At 47.9% G+C, this 17,956-nt stretch overlaps 1 protein-coding gene across 1 annotated transcript in view; it reads right to left on the bottom strand.

Moving 5' to 3' along the window:
* Positions 1-17,956, bottom strand: part of CACNA1I (calcium voltage-gated channel subunit alpha1 I) — a 149,380-nt gene that overhangs the window by 38,526 nt on the left and 92,898 nt on the right. Inside the window, exons 5-9 of the mRNA XM_041481493.1 lie at positions 12,049-12,208; positions 9,491-9,806; positions 8,768-8,860; positions 2,677-2,980; positions 914-1,308 (exon numbers count right to left, since the gene is read on the bottom strand). Coding sequence (XP_041337427.1) covers positions 914-1,308; positions 2,677-2,980; positions 8,768-8,860; positions 9,491-9,806; positions 12,049-12,208 — 1,268 coding nt within the window. The remainder of the gene's footprint in view (positions 1-913; positions 1,309-2,676; positions 2,981-8,767; positions 8,861-9,490; positions 9,807-12,048; positions 12,209-17,956) is intronic.

Here is a 17,956-nt window from a genome sequence, read left to right as displayed (position 1 = left end):
ATGTACAGCATGGACTACTCAATGCAAAGCGCAGCAGAGCTACCAACCAGCAATGCAGATGCAAGGTCATGGGCATGCTTAACCCCCTCTGATGCTGGCACTGCACATCACAGTGTAGACAAAGTCTCTGTCTCCCAGCTATAAAGCAAGGGTACACAATTGCTCTCTATCACACAAGTCTGCCATTAGGATAAAGTGTACGGCTGACTCAGAGCTGCCTGCAAACTACTGGTGTGAAAGTCAAGCCTGTGCCCACACCTGCTGCTTGTGTCTGACCTATCACTTCTTATTCTCAGGGCAAAGGAAAGGCTCAAGCAGCCTGAGCCCCCAAAATGACTGGAGATTGGAGGTGGTGCCTTTCCTAGCCTTCTTGTATAGATAGAATGTGCTCAGACATCTCTTAATTAAGTTGGGAAGGCTAGCAAGCTGATGGATTTGAATTGAGATGCTGGTGAAGTGCCTCTGACATCCCCAGAGGGCACATTAAATTAACCACATAGACTAAGGATTCAGTAAGCTAATGAAGAGAGAAACGAGTGAGAGAGATGAGGAAGATGGAAGAGATGAGGATGACAGAGGGAGAAGCAGACAGAATGTGGAGACAGGCAAAAAGAGAAAAACAGTGGGATGAATGACCAGGGAGGAGGAAAAGAGAGACATTGAGAAGAGCTAAGAGGAAAATACATGGAGAGAGAGAGACAAAGCGATTAAGTACAGGTACAAGAAAGTAAGAGACCCTGCAAGATCCTGAGGCTTTCTCCAAAGTCACGCTGGGACCATCTGTGCTGCAATCTGAGGTCCAAATTGCTCAGTCTCTGCCTCCACCAAGTTGCATCAGCTGCTTAGCAAGGCCATAACCCCCAGCAGGAGCGGGCAGTCCACGCTGCCCACCTTGTGCCCTGAGGTGCTTTACCTGTTCGTGGTGCTCAATGCCCATGCTGATGGTGTTCACTAGGATTGCAATCATGATCCCACGGTTGAAATACTTGCTGTCCACAATCACTCGAAGCTTGACCCTCACTTCTCGCCACATGTCACTGCAGAGCTTCAGCCGTCCTCCTTCTTCCAGCTCCTCCTCCTTCTCCAGCGCCGAGGCACCCTGGTCCTCTTGGCTGCCCTCCCCATCACTGGCTCCTCCATCCTCCTGGTCTGAGCCAGCGCTATCCAGGACTGAGAGCCTTCTGGATGCCTCGTGCTCTGCCCTGTGGCATTGGGGGCAGTTGGTGGGATCAGAGGTTGCTGTCACAGCGATGGGCTGGACTAAGCCCTGAGGAGGGCAGCCAAGAGAGTTGTGCTGCTGGCAAAGCCCTGGAAAGAGAAATGGTGCTGCTTAAAGAAGGAGGATATGAAAAAGACATTCAAAGTGGACACCTGCTTGGCTTCTGGGTATTTAAACAGGGTAACTGGGGTTTTTAGCTGCGGGGATGATTAAACACTGACACATCATCTCAAGGGCAGCAATGGAAGCTGTTGCCATTGGGGGCTCTATGCTGACAGGTTGTGTCTCCAAAACACACGGTACTGTTCAGCTTGCCTTTGATTAGGCTGAATGGGGTTCATGTCCATCAAAGAACTGCTTTGTCTCATGCAGAAATCATGGCTTGAGACTCACGAGCTGCGTTAAGTGGGACCTGAGGGGAGAAGTGGTCATGAGAGCTTCTTTTGGCCTGAACTGCTACAAGTGGGGTCTGAGAACCCCCAGGCTGAACTGAACTCTCCAAATCAGAGAAACTACATTAGCAAAGCATCTCAAGAAGCCAGAAGAGGTAACACAGGAACACTTCCTCCTGACAGTGTGCACTATGAACCAGAGAAATCTAAATTTGTGTTCCTTGATCCTCCATTTTGGCCTGGAAGATCAAATGGACACCAGGGGAAATAAAGCAATTAATTCATTAACACAGTGCATGAAGCCTGCAGAAACTTTTCTCCCAGCAAGTAAAGAAAATGAAAGTTTGAGTATGCAAGACACGCTGAAGGAAAATCTGCCTTTTTGGTTGTTAATGGGAGCATAACTTAGGAAAAGCATCAGCAGGCAGTTAATACTAGCTCTATAAAATCATTTTTACAGTGACTTTTCCAGCCAGGCACCCCATTTAAATCTCACGTCTAATTTTACGCAACAGCATGTGCTGCCGTCAAGAGAAATTGTCTCCATTGTCCTTGCACATCAACCAGACTTCAGCATCACTCCTTAGGTTCAGGCGACACCTTATTGCAACTCAACTCTCTTTGCCTCTCTCTTGAGATCTAGAAGCAACTCACTTTGGGAGGAGAGCTCTGGGAGACCTGCTGTGCCACCAGGTCCAATTCTTTGTCCCACTTTGTTGTATCCCCTAATTCTTCTCTCTCCCAAACTGCTATCAATGCCTGGCTATACCAGGCATGGAGCCCTTTACAAGCCTCAGTGTCTTTATCACTTTATGGTCTCTGGGTTTCAGATCTAGATTATCCGTGCTCCCTGCTGTCAGCCCTGTTTCATTCCCATTCTTGCTGCTCACCCCCACCTTGCTGCTCTGGCGTGCTGGCCACAGTGCCACGCTCAGTTGCCAGTGTCAATTCTAATTCTGTGCTTTATAGGCACAGGTCCTTTGGCAAGCTGGCACATGGAGACGCTCCCAGTTACTGTCATATTTCCGCCACTGGCATTTCCAGCTTTACCCAGGCAATCCTTACTGTAGCGCCTCTGGCTTTTCCTGCTGCCGCCGGGTTTGGCATGGCCGGGCTCGTGGCCGTGGCGCCAGCTCTGCACGCTGTTGTACAGCCCCAGGGTGCGGCGCTTGGCCTTGCGCAGGATGTGGCAGACGTACTGGAAGATCTCCTCGTAGCAGTCTCCCGGCTCCATGTAGCTGGCAACGGTGCTGGAGGAGAGGTACCGGGCCCTCTGCTCCTGCATCAGCTGGTGCTCCCGCTGCTTGGTCTCCGAGAACTGCGTGGCGATGACCACCAGGCACAGGTTGATCATGAAGAAGGAGCCCACCTAGCAGCAAAGGAGGAGAAGGGACCAATGTCAGCATGAGAAAGAACATGTGGGAGCAGGAATGTAAGAGGAGAGAGGAAGGGAAGTGACTGGAGGCAGACAGAGGAGCAGGAATCAGTCTGCATGTGGAGTAGAGGTTTCAGAGAAAGCCAGCAGTGCATGAGCTTGGTTTTGATAGCTCACTCAACATAATTTTCATGCAGAATTTAAAGTTATGCATTGGAATTCAGGAAATAGGTCCAGCTTTCAACAGGTTTTGGGACCCTTAGCAATCACTTTTAAGTTACATACAAAGGATAAGTCCACTGAAAACTGGATTTTATTTTCCCCTCTTCTTTGTGTTAAATAGAAGGTAGGAGACAGGGAAACAGTTTGGTTGATTTCTCCTCTACTAATTAATTTACGACTGGAAAAATCATGCACTGCCATTTATAGTCTCCACCTCTTGGAAGAAATGTCAGTATTCTCAGATAATTTTAATGACATACTAGTATACCTGGGACATGTTATTGATTTCTACCATTTGCACCTTAATTCTCCATATTGGGAGATGGGGCTTTCCTGAAATTAGTAAGCTTTTGAAATCAAAAAAGATTTTACAAACAAAATGTGTCCTTTTTTAGAAGGTCACTGAGTAGTCTGGTAAAGCCAGGCTTCCTTGCTTATTTTCTATTCTTCTGATATCAGACATATCATATTAGCTCTTCTTTAACTTGTCCTCAGACCTACATAGGCTTCTCATTTCAAACAAAAAGACTGTAAAAAACATACTCCCAATTTCTTAGAAAGAGCAAACAAAATGCCCAAATTCTCCCTATTGTCCATAGAGAAGCCTAAATGTCTACCAGCCTTAATTTAAACCTTGCATGCTCCCTTTAAACCCCAGTTTTCCTACTGATAAAATGGAGCAAGCATTTCTTTGTGCTGAGAGTTCTAGAGGCAAAATAAACTCACCCTGTGTTACATATCATGAAATTAGAGATTAATTTCCACCAGGAGATCTATCTGTAGATAGATAGATAGAGGGTAAATCCTGGGCTTCAATATGATGAGAATTTCATACCTAAAAGGGCTAGTAACTACATTCAAAATAATTTCCAAAAGCTATGACACCTTGATTGGTGCCTACTCCCTGCAGAGCTGTGTCAATAGGGCACTGATAAAATGCAGAGCCCAAACTCTGAAGAAGGACTCTCCATCTGCAGATGTGCTCTGAAACAGACTCTGTGGGGCAGCCCCTGGGAGGAGATTAAGAACCAGCTCAAGATTTCTGCTTCCCCTGGACCTGTGAGCATCCCTGCTAAGGGGCACCATGGCACCATTTTCTCCTGTATGAACCACACAGGACCCACCTCCCCTCACTGTCCCTCCTTTGCAAGCAAACAACTCTGGCAGACAGCAGGATTCAGTCCTGACCTTGTCTTCACATGTCTCCTCTCCTGTAAAGCCTTTCCAGCAAAGGGGACAGAGCAGGCAAAGGTGGTGATAACCTGACCCCAGTGCTTGTGAATGGAAAAAAGGGTTTATTTCAGCAAGTACCTCAGAGCTTGTTTTACCTATCCAAGCAGCCTTTCCCTCAGTTCATAGCCCTTACTGCCCCCCTGACCAGCTTGCCCTTCTGGGTGACCTTTTCTCTTGGACACAGGTGCCCTTTGTTCAAAGGGGACATGTCCCTGCTAGCATCTCAATAACCCTTTGAAACATGAAGCTCTTTCCAACCACATTCAACATAAGGACAATAAAGTATCTCAAAATAAAGGGCTTTTTTTCCCCCCTCCTCCTCTCGGCACCCTTCAAAGCTGTTCTAATTCTGTTTCCCTTCATCACTGAACCCTTCTCTTCTCTTTCCTTCCCCCATATTTCAGCCTATTTTTCCTTCAGCTTCAGCATGCAGCCTTAAAAATTAAAATAATGCCTCATTCAGATTCTTTTGCCTTCACCCAACACCTTCCCTAGTCTGTGATGTCTTGCATGTTTTATTTTAACTGATGAGCATACTACTGGGAATCCAAATTCTTCTCTGATGCACAATCCTCAGCAGCATGATACTCACCCGGGCTTTCCCTTTTGGTTATGTCCCTCAGCTGGCACTGAGTGAGGCAGGGCAGGGAGATGGACACCAGCTGTGTGAGCATTTCTGGAACACCACTTGTGACACTGCCCCGTACTCTGCAACCTCCCACAACTTCCAAACAACAAGCAATTAGGGCCTGCAACACCTTCTCTCTAGGCCGCCAGAGGAGGAGCTGAGGGCTGAGATGCCCTCACCAGGACTGCACTGTCAGCCTAGGGTTGGCTCTGGAAAGGGATTCAGGTTCACATCCCTCAGCCCTGTCCTCACAGGCACCGTTTGCTGCCATCTCCCACCAGATGAAGAAAAGCGGGGAAGCAAGAGGACTGGATATGGGAACTACTCCCCAGTCCTTATTCTTTTAGCTAGACAAACACAAAACCACATCAAACACAAAGGAAATTAGCTTGATTAATCTTTAAAACCACAGGCAAGTCCATAAACTCTCACTCTCTGCTGAGCTTGGCACTGCCTCCCAGCTAGGAGAAGGACAGGAAGGGTCCCAGAAGGCTCCTAATTGAGTGATTCATCTCAGCTGGCTGAGCAGAGAGAGTCAGACATGGAGTCAAAGCATTTGAGAGAAGCAGATGGAGACCCTTGCTTCTGAGGCCCAGCACAGGGTCCTGTTCAGCCATGAGACTCAGCTGTTCTTTGATAAACAGATCGTGGCCTCATTCAGCCCAAAGTTCAAGCCCCATCTCTGCAATAGCTAACAAAATCTGACTAGTGCTGCAGATCCTGACTTGTCAATTACTTTTACTGCCTATGCCTGGATATCCAGCTTGCCTTCTGAGGCCCATTCATGTAAGCACAGAGCCCTTCAAGGAGCCTCTGAGTGCTGCAATGCAGATGCCAGTGTAAGAGCTCAGAAGAGCTTGCTCCAGTCCAAGAGCCATAGCAGTGGCTGAGTAGCTGGAGAGGTGTCAGAGACCTGGACCTCAAGCCGGAAAACCCAAGTGAAACACTGACCCAACAGCAGGACGCATTCCTTCCTTCATGTCATATCCATGATCTCTGGTCAAGGGGGGAAGCATTTTAAAATCTGCTGAACACATAAAATGCTTTTCCCAGGTTGTTCTACGAGACCACTGAGTGCCACAGTCAGTCAGCACCCTTCCCCTCAGAGAAGCACATCTGTGCAGGATTTCTAACTGTGCTGGGAGTGTATCCAGGTGGTGGAGCCTTCCTCCTGCCATATGAGCAGTAGCAGGTAATGCCCTCATGTAGGTGTTTGCAGATATCATTGTAGGAAAGAAGTCATGGATGAAAGCACAGCTCCAGACAGAAGCTGCAGAGATCCAGCCCCAGAAGAGTAAGTCTGAGCCAAGGCTAGAATGTGAGTGGAAAAGCAAAGATTCAGGGCTTAAAGTACGACTGTCAGAACAATCCTGCTTAGAAAGCCAGGCCTTCCAAACATGGAGAAGGAGGGAAGGATAAAGGCTGGAAGGGTCATACTTCATGAGACTTAAAGAGGGACCATAATTTCTGTATGAAGATTCAGACAGAAAATGCAGCCAAATGATATCGAGTTAGACATGGTGGTGCTGCTATATTCTGCAAAAGATGCTTCATACACCAAGAAGGTAGCAGGAAGGCTAAATACTTCCTTGGCCTAACTGCACCTGAAAAAGAAAATATTCCACCTAGCATATGACTCCTTTGTTCTCAGCAGTCCCCAAAGTAACCTGAGATTCATGTTCTCCTCTGTTTGGCAGAAATAAACCTATATGGCTTCTGCAAATGAGGAGGGAGTGTCTAGAAATGTCAATGACACTCTGCAGTAACATCTCAGGTGGAGTGTTTAATTGAGGGTTTTCGGTGCCTGCAAATTCAGAGACACAGTTTGAATCACTGTGAATCCACATGACGTGAGCCAGCACTAGAAGGATACTCAGAAACCAAAAATACGCTGACAGAATTTATGTAGTTTGAAATGTGGGGGGAAGGGCAGTTTCTGGAACTGGCCTATAAAAGATTGGGTATGCATGCCCCAGTGGTTAAACACTGATCCTGCACAGTCCTTCCTGGCTCTGGGAGAGACTGGGGCTGTGGGACAAGGAGTAAAGTCTGTGTCTAATTGCATATTCTACAAATTGGGGTATCCTGAGCACGCTGCTCAAAGTCAAAATGCAGGTGGGTACTAAATATCTATTGTGTTGTGGGGTATATGAACAAAATTAATGGGAAATTATTATTTTCTGAACTCCCAAAAAGCAGTAGATGTCCAGTTTGCCCTTGAGAACAGAGCCTGTGGAAACTCCCCCCCCACCATCCCAACCTGTGCAATCACATCTCTGCACTGTGTCTTTGGGACTCTCCAGCATCAAAGTAAAAGCAACACTCCTTAAGGTATATTTCACCTCCCCTGTCCAGGTTCATGCTTCAGCCCACAGGGAGTACATCATATTCCTGTTTTCATCTCCTTGTCTTTCCCTTGTGAGAATAGAAGGCTGTAAGGCAGGGTGAAATTGAGGATATAGTAAGATTTTTTTAAGTTTTCTGACCTGAATGGGCCAATAGATTTTTTTTTTCTTTTGGGCCACCCTCCATATGTACAGACTGCAGAATTTCTCACAGAAATGGATTAAAGTCTGCTTTATCTCAAGTCATTGCATGCCAGCTTGAATGTAAACTAGATCCTGTGCTAGGTCAATCTGTTAGTGCTACTGGGTGACTGCTTCTAGAGATCCTATTTCTTGAAGGGCATGGCCCCACAGGACAAGTGTTGGATGAAGATCAGAGTCCTGGCCAGGTCCATTCATCCAAATGCACGTTGGCCTTGGAAATACACACTGAGGTCCTTACTCAGTGACCTGAAACTAAACTGCATCTACCATGTACAGATTTTATACTTCCCATAATTCATCCTGTCTTTCCATTTCACTCTTGACTTTGGTCCTCCAGGTGATCAATGTGCAAGAGCCTTCATAAAAACCAAAATCCTTCCTTGTTAGAAACAGGATATTCCCTCCAAGAAAATGCACTGATGCAAGGGAAGCCTGAGGAATGGGGAGGCAATGGCACCATGTTTCTCAGCTCTCGTCCCAGGTGCTGATAATGATTATCCTTGCAGAAAACCAACCTTGAAACTTCATTTGTATAAATCCACAGGGCTTATAAACTGTTATTAAGTTTTCACTGCTGACACACTTCTCTCTTTCCTTTCTATCATCCACAAGGGATCTCACACAGCCAGTTTATTTCGGACTGCTAACACTTTTGGATGAGTAGCTTCTTTTTGTTCATGGTGAGGAAGTAATTCAGCATGATAGACCCTAAATCTAACAAAATGTGAATCTCAGACTCCACCTGATAAACCCAGGTGCTGCCAAAAGCTCCTCAATCAACATGGCTCAAAAATTACTCAAGAGCTTAAACTATATAGAGATCTAGTAGAAGGGCAGAGAAAGAATTGGCTTTTAAGTCAACTGGTTTGGGGAATTTACTTTGCAAAAAGATCTGCCAATGAGCACATTATTCTGCACTGGGCACATATAACTTTAAAAATCAATCTTAAGTATATTTTTGAGTGAAGGGTAATAACTTGGCTGACAACTATATACACGTGATCCTGCCTCGGACTCTTGGTGAAAATCAACTAGCTGGATTTCTGAAATTTCTAGAAGTTTGCTTCCCCGGTATCTATGTTGACTTAAGACCTGGTTTTTGTCAGCTCTTAGCTTGCATTGCTGACATTCATCAAACCTTATACTTACGATTATCAACAAGATAAAGTAGATAAAATTGTAGAAGGAATGGGCATCCATCACATAGTACATGATCTCCACCCACCCTTCCAGTGTGATCACCTGCAAAGACAAACAAGAGAAACAGAAGGGGTATTCCAGAGCTCACTCCTCAGTGTATAACAAGCAGATACTGGCAGGACGGCTGCAACCCAAGAAAGGTGAGAAACAACAATTCATTTCAACAAAGCCAAATTTCCATTTTGGGAAATCAGCACGGTACTGCTTGGTGACACTGGCATACTGTCAAAGCCTGTGAGATCATTCTAGTGCACAGTAGGAATATTTCATTAAAATAGTTCATTTCCCTGGATCACAGCAGGGGAAAACCCGCGGCAGGTTGCTGTGCCCCTTGGACTGGACACCGCGTACAGCCGGAGGAAAAGAAAAAGGACATGGATTTTAGCTCCCATCTGCAACACGTGCTGGGAATTAAAAAAAAAACCAACCAAGATTCCTTTACTATAGCTGTCTGGACTGGAGGGGAAACTGGTACAAGCCAGCCTGAAGAGTGGTGCTTATTTTGGCAAGCGCATTCATGTGTGCACTGTCTGCCTTACCAGGGGAGTTACAAGGCCCTTTATTTGCATCTCTGTCACACTCTGCAGACACTACCCCTGGAGCCCAGAAAGACTGAGTTTGAAAAGCAGAAATATAAGCTTGAGCCTTGTAAGGAGGCTAACTCAGACTTACCTGAAATATCACAATCCAGGCATACCCGATGTTGTCGAAGTTGATGGCACCCTTGTGCGGGTTGGCGTTGCCTGTGCGGCACACGTTGTAGTACTGGTTCCAGTTCACACACATGCCACTGACATTAAACTCTTGCCTGACTGAATTGTAATAATAATAATCATCCTTGTCCAAACAACACTCATGGCCTCGCTCCTTCAGTGGGGGTATTTCGTGACAACCCATAATTCCATTGTCTCCTGACAGCGAGCAGATAAAGGGCATCTCATCATCTTCCTCTGGTTGGTAATAAGGGGGCAGGACAATGTCACCTTGTCTGCAAAAAAAAAGCCACAGTCACATTTTCTGTGACAAAGAGTTTCCTATCTATCAGTGATACTGCTGGGGCTGGGACCCCCCATTCTGACATAGGGACTGCATTGGGTAGGGGATTTCCAGGTTTATTGACTCAGGAGAAGGGGAGGAATGACAGGGCTCCTGAAAACCAGCAAATTTCTAGGGTGAGCCCCCAGTTTTCAGAGCTTTTCCTGCCATCAGATCACCCCAGGCCAAATTGCACAATCTGCTTGCATGGAGATGAAAAAAAGCTGGAACGCAGAGATTTGCAGTCTGATACTCTCCCCATTAACATCAAAGCTAAATCAGATTCAATGACATTAAGGAAGTTCATCAGGCTTTACTGTAATATGTTCATATATGTAACTGCTGATGGACATGTTTTATAACATTTGGTAGTGAACCTTCTGTAGTTCTAAAAAAAAATCCAGTTCATGCATAATTAATATTGCACAGATAAGCTTTAAAATTCGGAAATGGAAAGATAAAATTGACTTAACCTCAACTTTGACTCCTTCTTGACAGCTGGCATTACGGGTGCAATGTTCTATGACAAGTTCATGTATTTTTTCCAAATAATGCAAGCACCTTCCAAATGCATGAATAATTAAAATCATCTATGCTTGCCTAGCTGGAGATGAGCTAATATCAGAAAAGTGAAAGGTGTAGATACAAAAAAAAAAAAAAAAAAAAAAAAGGAAAGGGGTAAAAAAAAAAAAAAAAAAAAAAAAAAAAAAAGGATTAAGCTCTATCTGGTGTATTCCTTGCAGTGCTACAAAGCACAACTTTCACGTTGTGCAAATGCAGACTTTTTCACTAAGTGTCATTGGAAGAGGACAGGTGTTGATGAAAAAGACAGGCTCTGATTGCTAACTAAGCAGAACTAAACTACAAAGGTATGTTGTAACTCATCCTCATCATTGGTGCATGGGCACCTTCAGAATTGATTTCCCTAGTAACAGCCAGCCAAATATTTTCTAATATCTGTCATTGTGAAGGCTGTGGCCCCAATTCACTTCTCAGTTACATCAGCTATGCATGGATGTAATTACACTCATTAAAGAAGTGCTACTCCTGATTTACATAAAGGACAATCATCCTAAACAGTAGTTTTTCCCCAAGGAATAAATAAACACAGGAAATGCCTGCTTTAAGCAGCTCCTACTCTGCAACTCCACTGCTGTTCTGCACATTGTATTTTCACACTTTTTTTCCCAATTTGAGATGCTCTAAAGCTTCAGAATTGTTTAATCAGTTTAAACTGATCTACAGCTCTAGGTTTTCTTTAAGCAGTCTACACTGATAGCACGCCTGGGATTATCATATGGTTTTAAGAAAACCTTTTAAAGCCCGAGATCTACTAAAGCCAGAGAGTCAAGAGGAAGAGCTGTGCCCTGAAACTGGGTAATCGGAGAGTTCATGGCAGGCAGGAGCTTTTCTACCCCACTGCCTGTGGGAGGAGTAAAGCTGTGCTCTGCAGACTGCCCCCTGAACCCCCAAACAAACCTCAGATACCTGTAATTGACCCCTGTGTGGCTTTAGGCTCTCTTTGCCAGAACTGTTTCCATGTTTCCCCTGAGTTTTTTGTCCCATTCAAACATTCATTCTTTGCTTTCAGATGCTCTCACTTCTACTAATCCAGCTGTGGGACACCTCTCCCTCCAGCCCTCTATTCCTTCCCCATGGCACTGCCCACATGCAATTCCACTCCTGAAGTTTTCTAGAAATTTCTCAGTGTCCCTCCAAAGGTAATGCACTGCTGTTGAAACAGTGACCCCAGCTCCATTTTGGAGGTGTCAAAGATGATCCTGGATGCATCAGGGAGCACTATGGATTTCTGTAAGACTCCTGTGAGCTTTGTTTTCTGAAGAGGGTGCAGGTTCAGGATCTTTCAACAGCATGTTTCAGTTCTTTCTGGGTGTAGGAGCACCATCCTGTATTACTAGGCATGGCTGGAGGGGACAGCCATGCTAACCTGAGCCTTCATCAAATCCAAATGAGCCCAGACACCTGCTGTGAAGACAGAAGAAAAGCAGCTGTCTTTGCCCACCCTCCCTTTCCACTGCAAGATGTGACCAACACCCCACACTTGGAGTAAATGATGCACAGAGAGCCTGGCAGAAGACATGAGCAGGCGGAGGGAGGGAGGGAAAGGGAAGAAGGAAGGAAGGAAGGAAGGAAGGAAGGAAGGAAGGAAGGAAGGTTGTCTCCCAGTCACTCACACTGTGAAGTTCTCCTCCATGAAGCAGCGGTTGCGGAGCAGCCCAGCCCACAGCTGCACCCCAATGATGCCGAAGATGAAGAAGACAAAGAAGCAGAGAAGAAGGACGTTTCCCAGCATGGGCAAGGTGTCCAGCAGCAGGTTCACAAGGATGCGCATGCCTGCAGGGAAAGAAGAGAACCAGAAGGAGCAAGTGTGGGACACAGGGATAGAGAAAGGGAGAGAGCAAGGAAAGGAGAAGAAAAGGAAAGAAGTTTACAAGATATGCATAATTAAAGCAAAAAGCCCCATGAAAGTAAAAGCAGAGTGTCAGAAATTAACCACTGTCCAAACCTGGCCAGATTTATGGTTATTGCCCTTTCTTGTCCTAACCTCTGCTGACAGGCAGCCAGCAGAGCTGCTGTGATGCTGTAAACCCTCTAACCTTAGGCCTCCATCTGCAGCAGAGAAGGAAAGAGAATGAGACTTTTGGTGCCATCAGCTATCTGACTGGCATACCTCCCTCCCCTTTCCCTGCAGAAGGACAACAGAGTGACAACTGTCCCAAAGGGGCATGTCAGCTCAACAGCTCCATTATCCAATGGCTCCAGTTGAAAGTCATCTCAGCACAGCAACTGCATCCTGCAGCCTGTGAGACAGACCTGCACGGACAGACCAAGGCCAGCCTGCCAGTGGGATGAACCTTTTCAGAACATATAAACTGGCATGGATAATTGGGTTTTTTTCAGTTACAGTATCATCAGGAGACAGTAATGAAAACCACAATTTCCTCCCCTGGCTAGTCCTCATGCCCCAGTGGGACTGGAGCACACAAGTAGCAGGCACAGCCCACAAAGCTTCCAGCACAGAATCTCTGCCCAGTGCAAATGTTTTAAAAATTTTTTTTCTACTCTCTAATTACCTAATGAATTATTCCTGTGGTTTTATTTTCCCCTTGGCTCTTTAGGACAAAGCCACAAGTAGGGGTAAACATAGTCCATTTCTCCATGGAGCTAATGGCTTTTCCTCTGCTCTCCAGGGATGGTGAAAGCCTAGATATTCTTCTGAGCATCACAGTACTGCCCTTATCCCTGTGCACACCTCACAACGTTGTCTCTCCTTGTCTCTATGGAGGTCCCCCCTCAGATACCCAGAGACTTCCTTCACTGAAGATGTTCCATGTAGGCCAGCAAATAATTAGCTAATAAGGTATTTATAACCAATTCATTGCTTCAGATGGCAGTGGAAGGGAAAAGAGGAGGGGAAGATAGGATTAGGATTCTCTGACAGCCCTCTGAGGCACAGGATAATCTCCCTTGTGTACCCAGCACCAAGTAATTACCACACAATACTACACATTATGCTCCGTGTCTATTCCCCAGACTGCTCACCCCACAGAGAGGGGAGGGAAGTGGCACCTGTGGTGGGGCAGGCAGGCATGGAATTCACAGACACTGAAGGAAGAGGGAGAAGTGTGCCTGCTCTGGAGCTTTGGAGACAGAGCAGGGTAGAAGAGACAGGAGTGGTATTTACAGGTACATGATGTGTAGGAAGGAGAAGATGCTCACTGGTGCCTCCATGGGATCATGAAGGATAAGGGATGATGGCACTAGCTCTAAGACCAGGCTGTGGAGCAGTAGTTAAGCCCTGCTGCCCGCCTGTCCAGCTGTGTCACCAGTCACCACATGAGGCAGCTTCTAGGCGACTACATCAGGGACACAGCTCCAGCCACTCGCTGGGGATCGCAGCTGTGCCCTGAGTCACTGACAGCTCTCTGACCTCTCAGCACACCAAGTCCAACAGCACAGCCACTGAGACCTGCTGGGCCCTGGAGAAACGCTCTGGACAGCACTGGGACTTCAAGACCATGCACCCTCACTGTAGTGCTACGTGCTCCCAGCATTAATGTTGTGTCACAGGAGCTCAGTAGTTCCCATAAACTGTCCTGGTCAGTACTTTAGGGAGAGCCAAGTGACACGGGAAGCTGTGCCAGTAATGCTACAAGAGGGCGTGGTGTTTTTCAGATCAATTGATGCTAGCTGCCTTTCAGAGCTGGGTAATGGGAGAGATGAGGCTGCCCTTATGCTGAAATGCAGAACAGACAAAACAGACATACCCACCAGAATTTTACAGACAGCATCCTTGTTGGGTCAGAATTTACAAAAATTGATTTTGTATATGTTCCAAGAGAAAGCAAGCACAAAACTTGTCTGCCTTTTTCTTGGAAAAATCCTACCTGCCCATACGTTCTCCATCGTGACTCTCAGAGGGATTACTGATGGTACAAGATGATGCTCTCCACAGCTCCTTGATCATAGCTATTGCCCCCATGTTAGGCCCTCTGGGGTACGTGGGGCCATGACCCAAGAACTGGCAGGTGGCCCCACCACCTGACATCTTCTCCACATCACAAAGAATTTCAGCATTGACAGGTTCTAAGTCCAAATGAAACCAGTTTGGGCTTTTTTTTTTTAATTTCCCAGTTAGACAGAGTCATCTTTCTCTTCCCATTGATGTCGACTGTGGATATGAGATTGGCTATTCAAAAGCAGTAACACTGAATCTACACCCATCCAAGCACTCAAACATCAGTTGCAATTGCAGGAGAAAGGCTGAATGGCCTAAGGCCAATAGGTGATGATTTACCATAGAAGCTGGTGGCTAAAATAATGGAGTCTCTAAAGCAACAGCCGGACAGTGGAAATGGGAAGTGCAGCTTTGGGAGTATTCTGTTTTGGGGAACTGGGATACCTCCCTTTTCCAAAGGGCCCTTCCTGGACAAGCTGCCATCCACAGCAACACCTGTGCATCTTGAATGACAAATTCTGAAAGGTGCTGGAAAGCCCCTTCATCAAAATCCTGCTGCTGCCTCCTTCCCACCTTCTGCTGCCTCTATGTGCTGCTCAGCCATTTTTCTCTTGCTCTGCCTACAACTCCTCTCTACCCCTGTGCTGCTCCTCAGCTTCTGTGCACCCTTCTCCTGGCCTCCCTCCCCACTGCTGCCTTTCCCCATTTGTCCTTTTCCATTGGCAGAGCAGAAGCCGTGCTGGCTCACAGTAAGGAGGGGATATGAAAGGGACAGTGACCTTTTCTGAAGCATCCTTGGTAAAAAAGGGAACACTGCTCAAGAAGAGAAAGGAAGAGAGGCTGGGCAGTCTGGAGGAAAAGCAAGGAGGGAGAGCATTGACGAAACAACATTCAGCAACCAAACAGCCTTCCAGGGCATCAAATATGAAAAGGTTTTGCTCTTCAAGGGAAATAAAAGCAAGAAACATTAAATATTCATGAGTGCCAGGTGTGGGCTCTGAACGATCTTTTCTCCACTCACTCTGACCAGGGGAAGGGAGGAAATGAAATGGCCTTGTCTGCGGGCATCCAAGGAAGGAAACAATGGTTCCCTACTGCTCATCCATGCCCTTGAGCAAGGGGTAGAGAAGGGTGTTCGATGGTACCTTGAAGGCAGGGCTGCTTCTGGTAAGACATCATGCAGGAGCAAAGCCACAGGGGTGTTCACCACTCAAACACAGCAGGAGATGGGGGGAAAGTATGGATGAGAAATGGTGGGAAGGTGAGAAAATGCCCAGAAGTGACCATCAGAAGGAAGCACAGGGCTGAGCAAAGCCTCTGAACTCCCTCCGTGGTTGAGAAGAAGTAAATCGTCTGTCTCACCCTGGCGGCACCCAGAGGTCCTTCCTGACAAATCCAGCAGACACTACAATGACCCTAGCTCCCTCCCGACACTCGCTACAGCCCTGATTAGCCTGGCTATCACACCTAAGCGCACTCGCCTGCCGGGCCTGCCCCGGGGGGAGCGCGGCGGCGGCGGGGCCGAGCGGGCTGGCCTGGGGCGGGCCGGGCAGGGCCGAGCGGGCCGGGCAGGGCTAGCCTGGGCAGGGCCGGGCAGGGCTAGCCTGGGCAGGGCCGGGCCCGGCCGACCTGGGCGAGCCCGCGCTGCTGAAGGCAGGGCTGCTTCTGGTAAGACATCATGCAGGAGCAAAGCCACAGGGGTGTTCACCACTCAAACACAGCAGGAGATGGGGGGAAAGTATGGATGAGAAATGGTGGGAAGGTGAGAAAATGCCCAGAAGTGACCATCAGAAGGAAGCACAGGGCTGAGCAAAGCCTCTGAACTCCCTCCGTGGTTGAGAAGAAGTAAATCGTCTGTCTCACCCTGGCGGCACCCAGAGGTCCTTCCTGACAAATCCAGCAGACACTACAATGACCCTAGCTCCCTCCCGACACTCGCTACAGCCCTGATTAGCCTGGCTATCACACCTAAGCGCACTCGCCTGCCGGGCCTGCCCCGGGGGGAGCGCGGCGGCGGCGGGGCCGAGCGGGCTGGCCTGGGGCGGGCCGGGCAGGGCCGAGCGGGCCGGGCAGGGCTAGCCTGGGCAGGGCCGGGCAGGGCTAGCCTGGGGCCGGGCAGGGCCGAGCGGGCCGGGCAGGGCTAGCCTGGGCAGGGCCGGGCAGGGCTAGCCTGGGCAGGGCTAGCCTGGGCAGGGCCGGGCAGGGCTAGCCTGGGCAGGGCCGGGCCCGGCCGACCTGGGCGAGCCCGCGCTGCGGGGAGCTGTGCCCGCCACCGCCGGGGCTCAGCAGCGCTGTCGCTTCGCCCTCTCCCCGCCTGCTCCTGCCGAGCACCAGGACAGCTGAGCTGATTCGCTCCCTGGCGCTAATCACCCTGTGATACGAACGGGATGGCTGAGGAGGGGGTGAGAAGCCCTGTTCTTTCTCAGCTCTGAGGGTTTCAGGCCGCCCCAGCTATAGCGTGAGGGCCAAAGCCAAGGCACTGAAGTCAAAAGGAGATTGCGGTTTGAGGCAGTCATTGCCTCGCTTGGGGTAAAGCAGGTGGAGGAGAACATAATCCTCAGCTCCCATCTCACCTGCGTCGCGGACCAATCTCCCAGTTGTCATTTTAACTGGAAAAAAACCAAATCTCCTTCCCGTCAGTACTGGTGACTGTAGCTGGCAGGACATTTTGCAGAATGCAGAAACTGAAGGGTCATTATGTCCCTCAGCCAGGCTGCTTGTCCAAGCGTGCCTTCTTTCCTTCCTCCCCTGCCCCAGGACACATGGCAGTCCATCCAGCTAGCATGGGGTTGGCAGGATTCTCCTGTGCATGCTCCTTTATGGAAATTTTCAGAACCGAGGAACCATTCCAGAAGATAGATTGTGCAGAAAGTACACAGAGAGAGATGTACACCTTCTTCTTTTTTTTCTTTCTTTTTTTTTTTTTAGTTTTGCAGCCAACCCCTGCAGTTAAAATAATCTCACTTTGTGTGCACAGTGCAAGCTGGTGCTCCAACTTGTGGCCATCCTCACTGATCTCCTGCTGACCCGAGGCTTAGCTGTCATTTCACACATTGCATTCATAAACATCAGCTCCAGCTTGCGCCAAACACTACCAAGAGACACCAATCAACTGTGGGTCCAACAGCAGACACACTGCCAAGCTGACCTGTACTATAACCCACAGCTTCCCTTGCCATGCAGATCTTTTCTCTTTGATGCATTCCTTCCAACTGAGGCCTCTTCTGCAAACAATACATGCAAAGCTAAAGGAGTTCAGCTGGAAGAGCCAGCGTGCAGCTCCAGATGCGTTGTCCTCAAGCTGCAAAGCCAGCTTCATTCTCACTGCAAGCCATCATGGCCTGCTTTGCACCAAGGCAAGAGAGAGAGTGTGTCCAGATGGATGGCCAGACTCAGATTAAATCAACTCTGTGGAAAGACTGGTCCACTTGACAGACAGTATGAGGCACTGAGAGACCTTAAGCCAGTTCTGCTGCTGAGGAAAAACTGCCCCAGACACACTGAGCTCATTCAGAGAAAAGCAAAGTCTTCCCATCATTCTTTTTGTCATGTTCTGGGTGCGTTTGCAGGGTACATTTAGAGCCGGGGGTTTAGCACTTGCAGATGGTCAGCATGATCCATAG

This window comes from Pyrgilauda ruficollis, unplaced genomic scaffold (assembly GCF_017590135.1).
Source record: "Pyrgilauda ruficollis isolate IOZ18807 unplaced genomic scaffold, ASM1759013v1 scaffold56, whole genome shotgun sequence".
NCBI lineage: Eukaryota > Metazoa > Chordata > Aves > Passeriformes > Passeridae > Pyrgilauda > Pyrgilauda ruficollis.
This window is presented reverse-complemented; position numbering and strand designations above follow the sequence as displayed.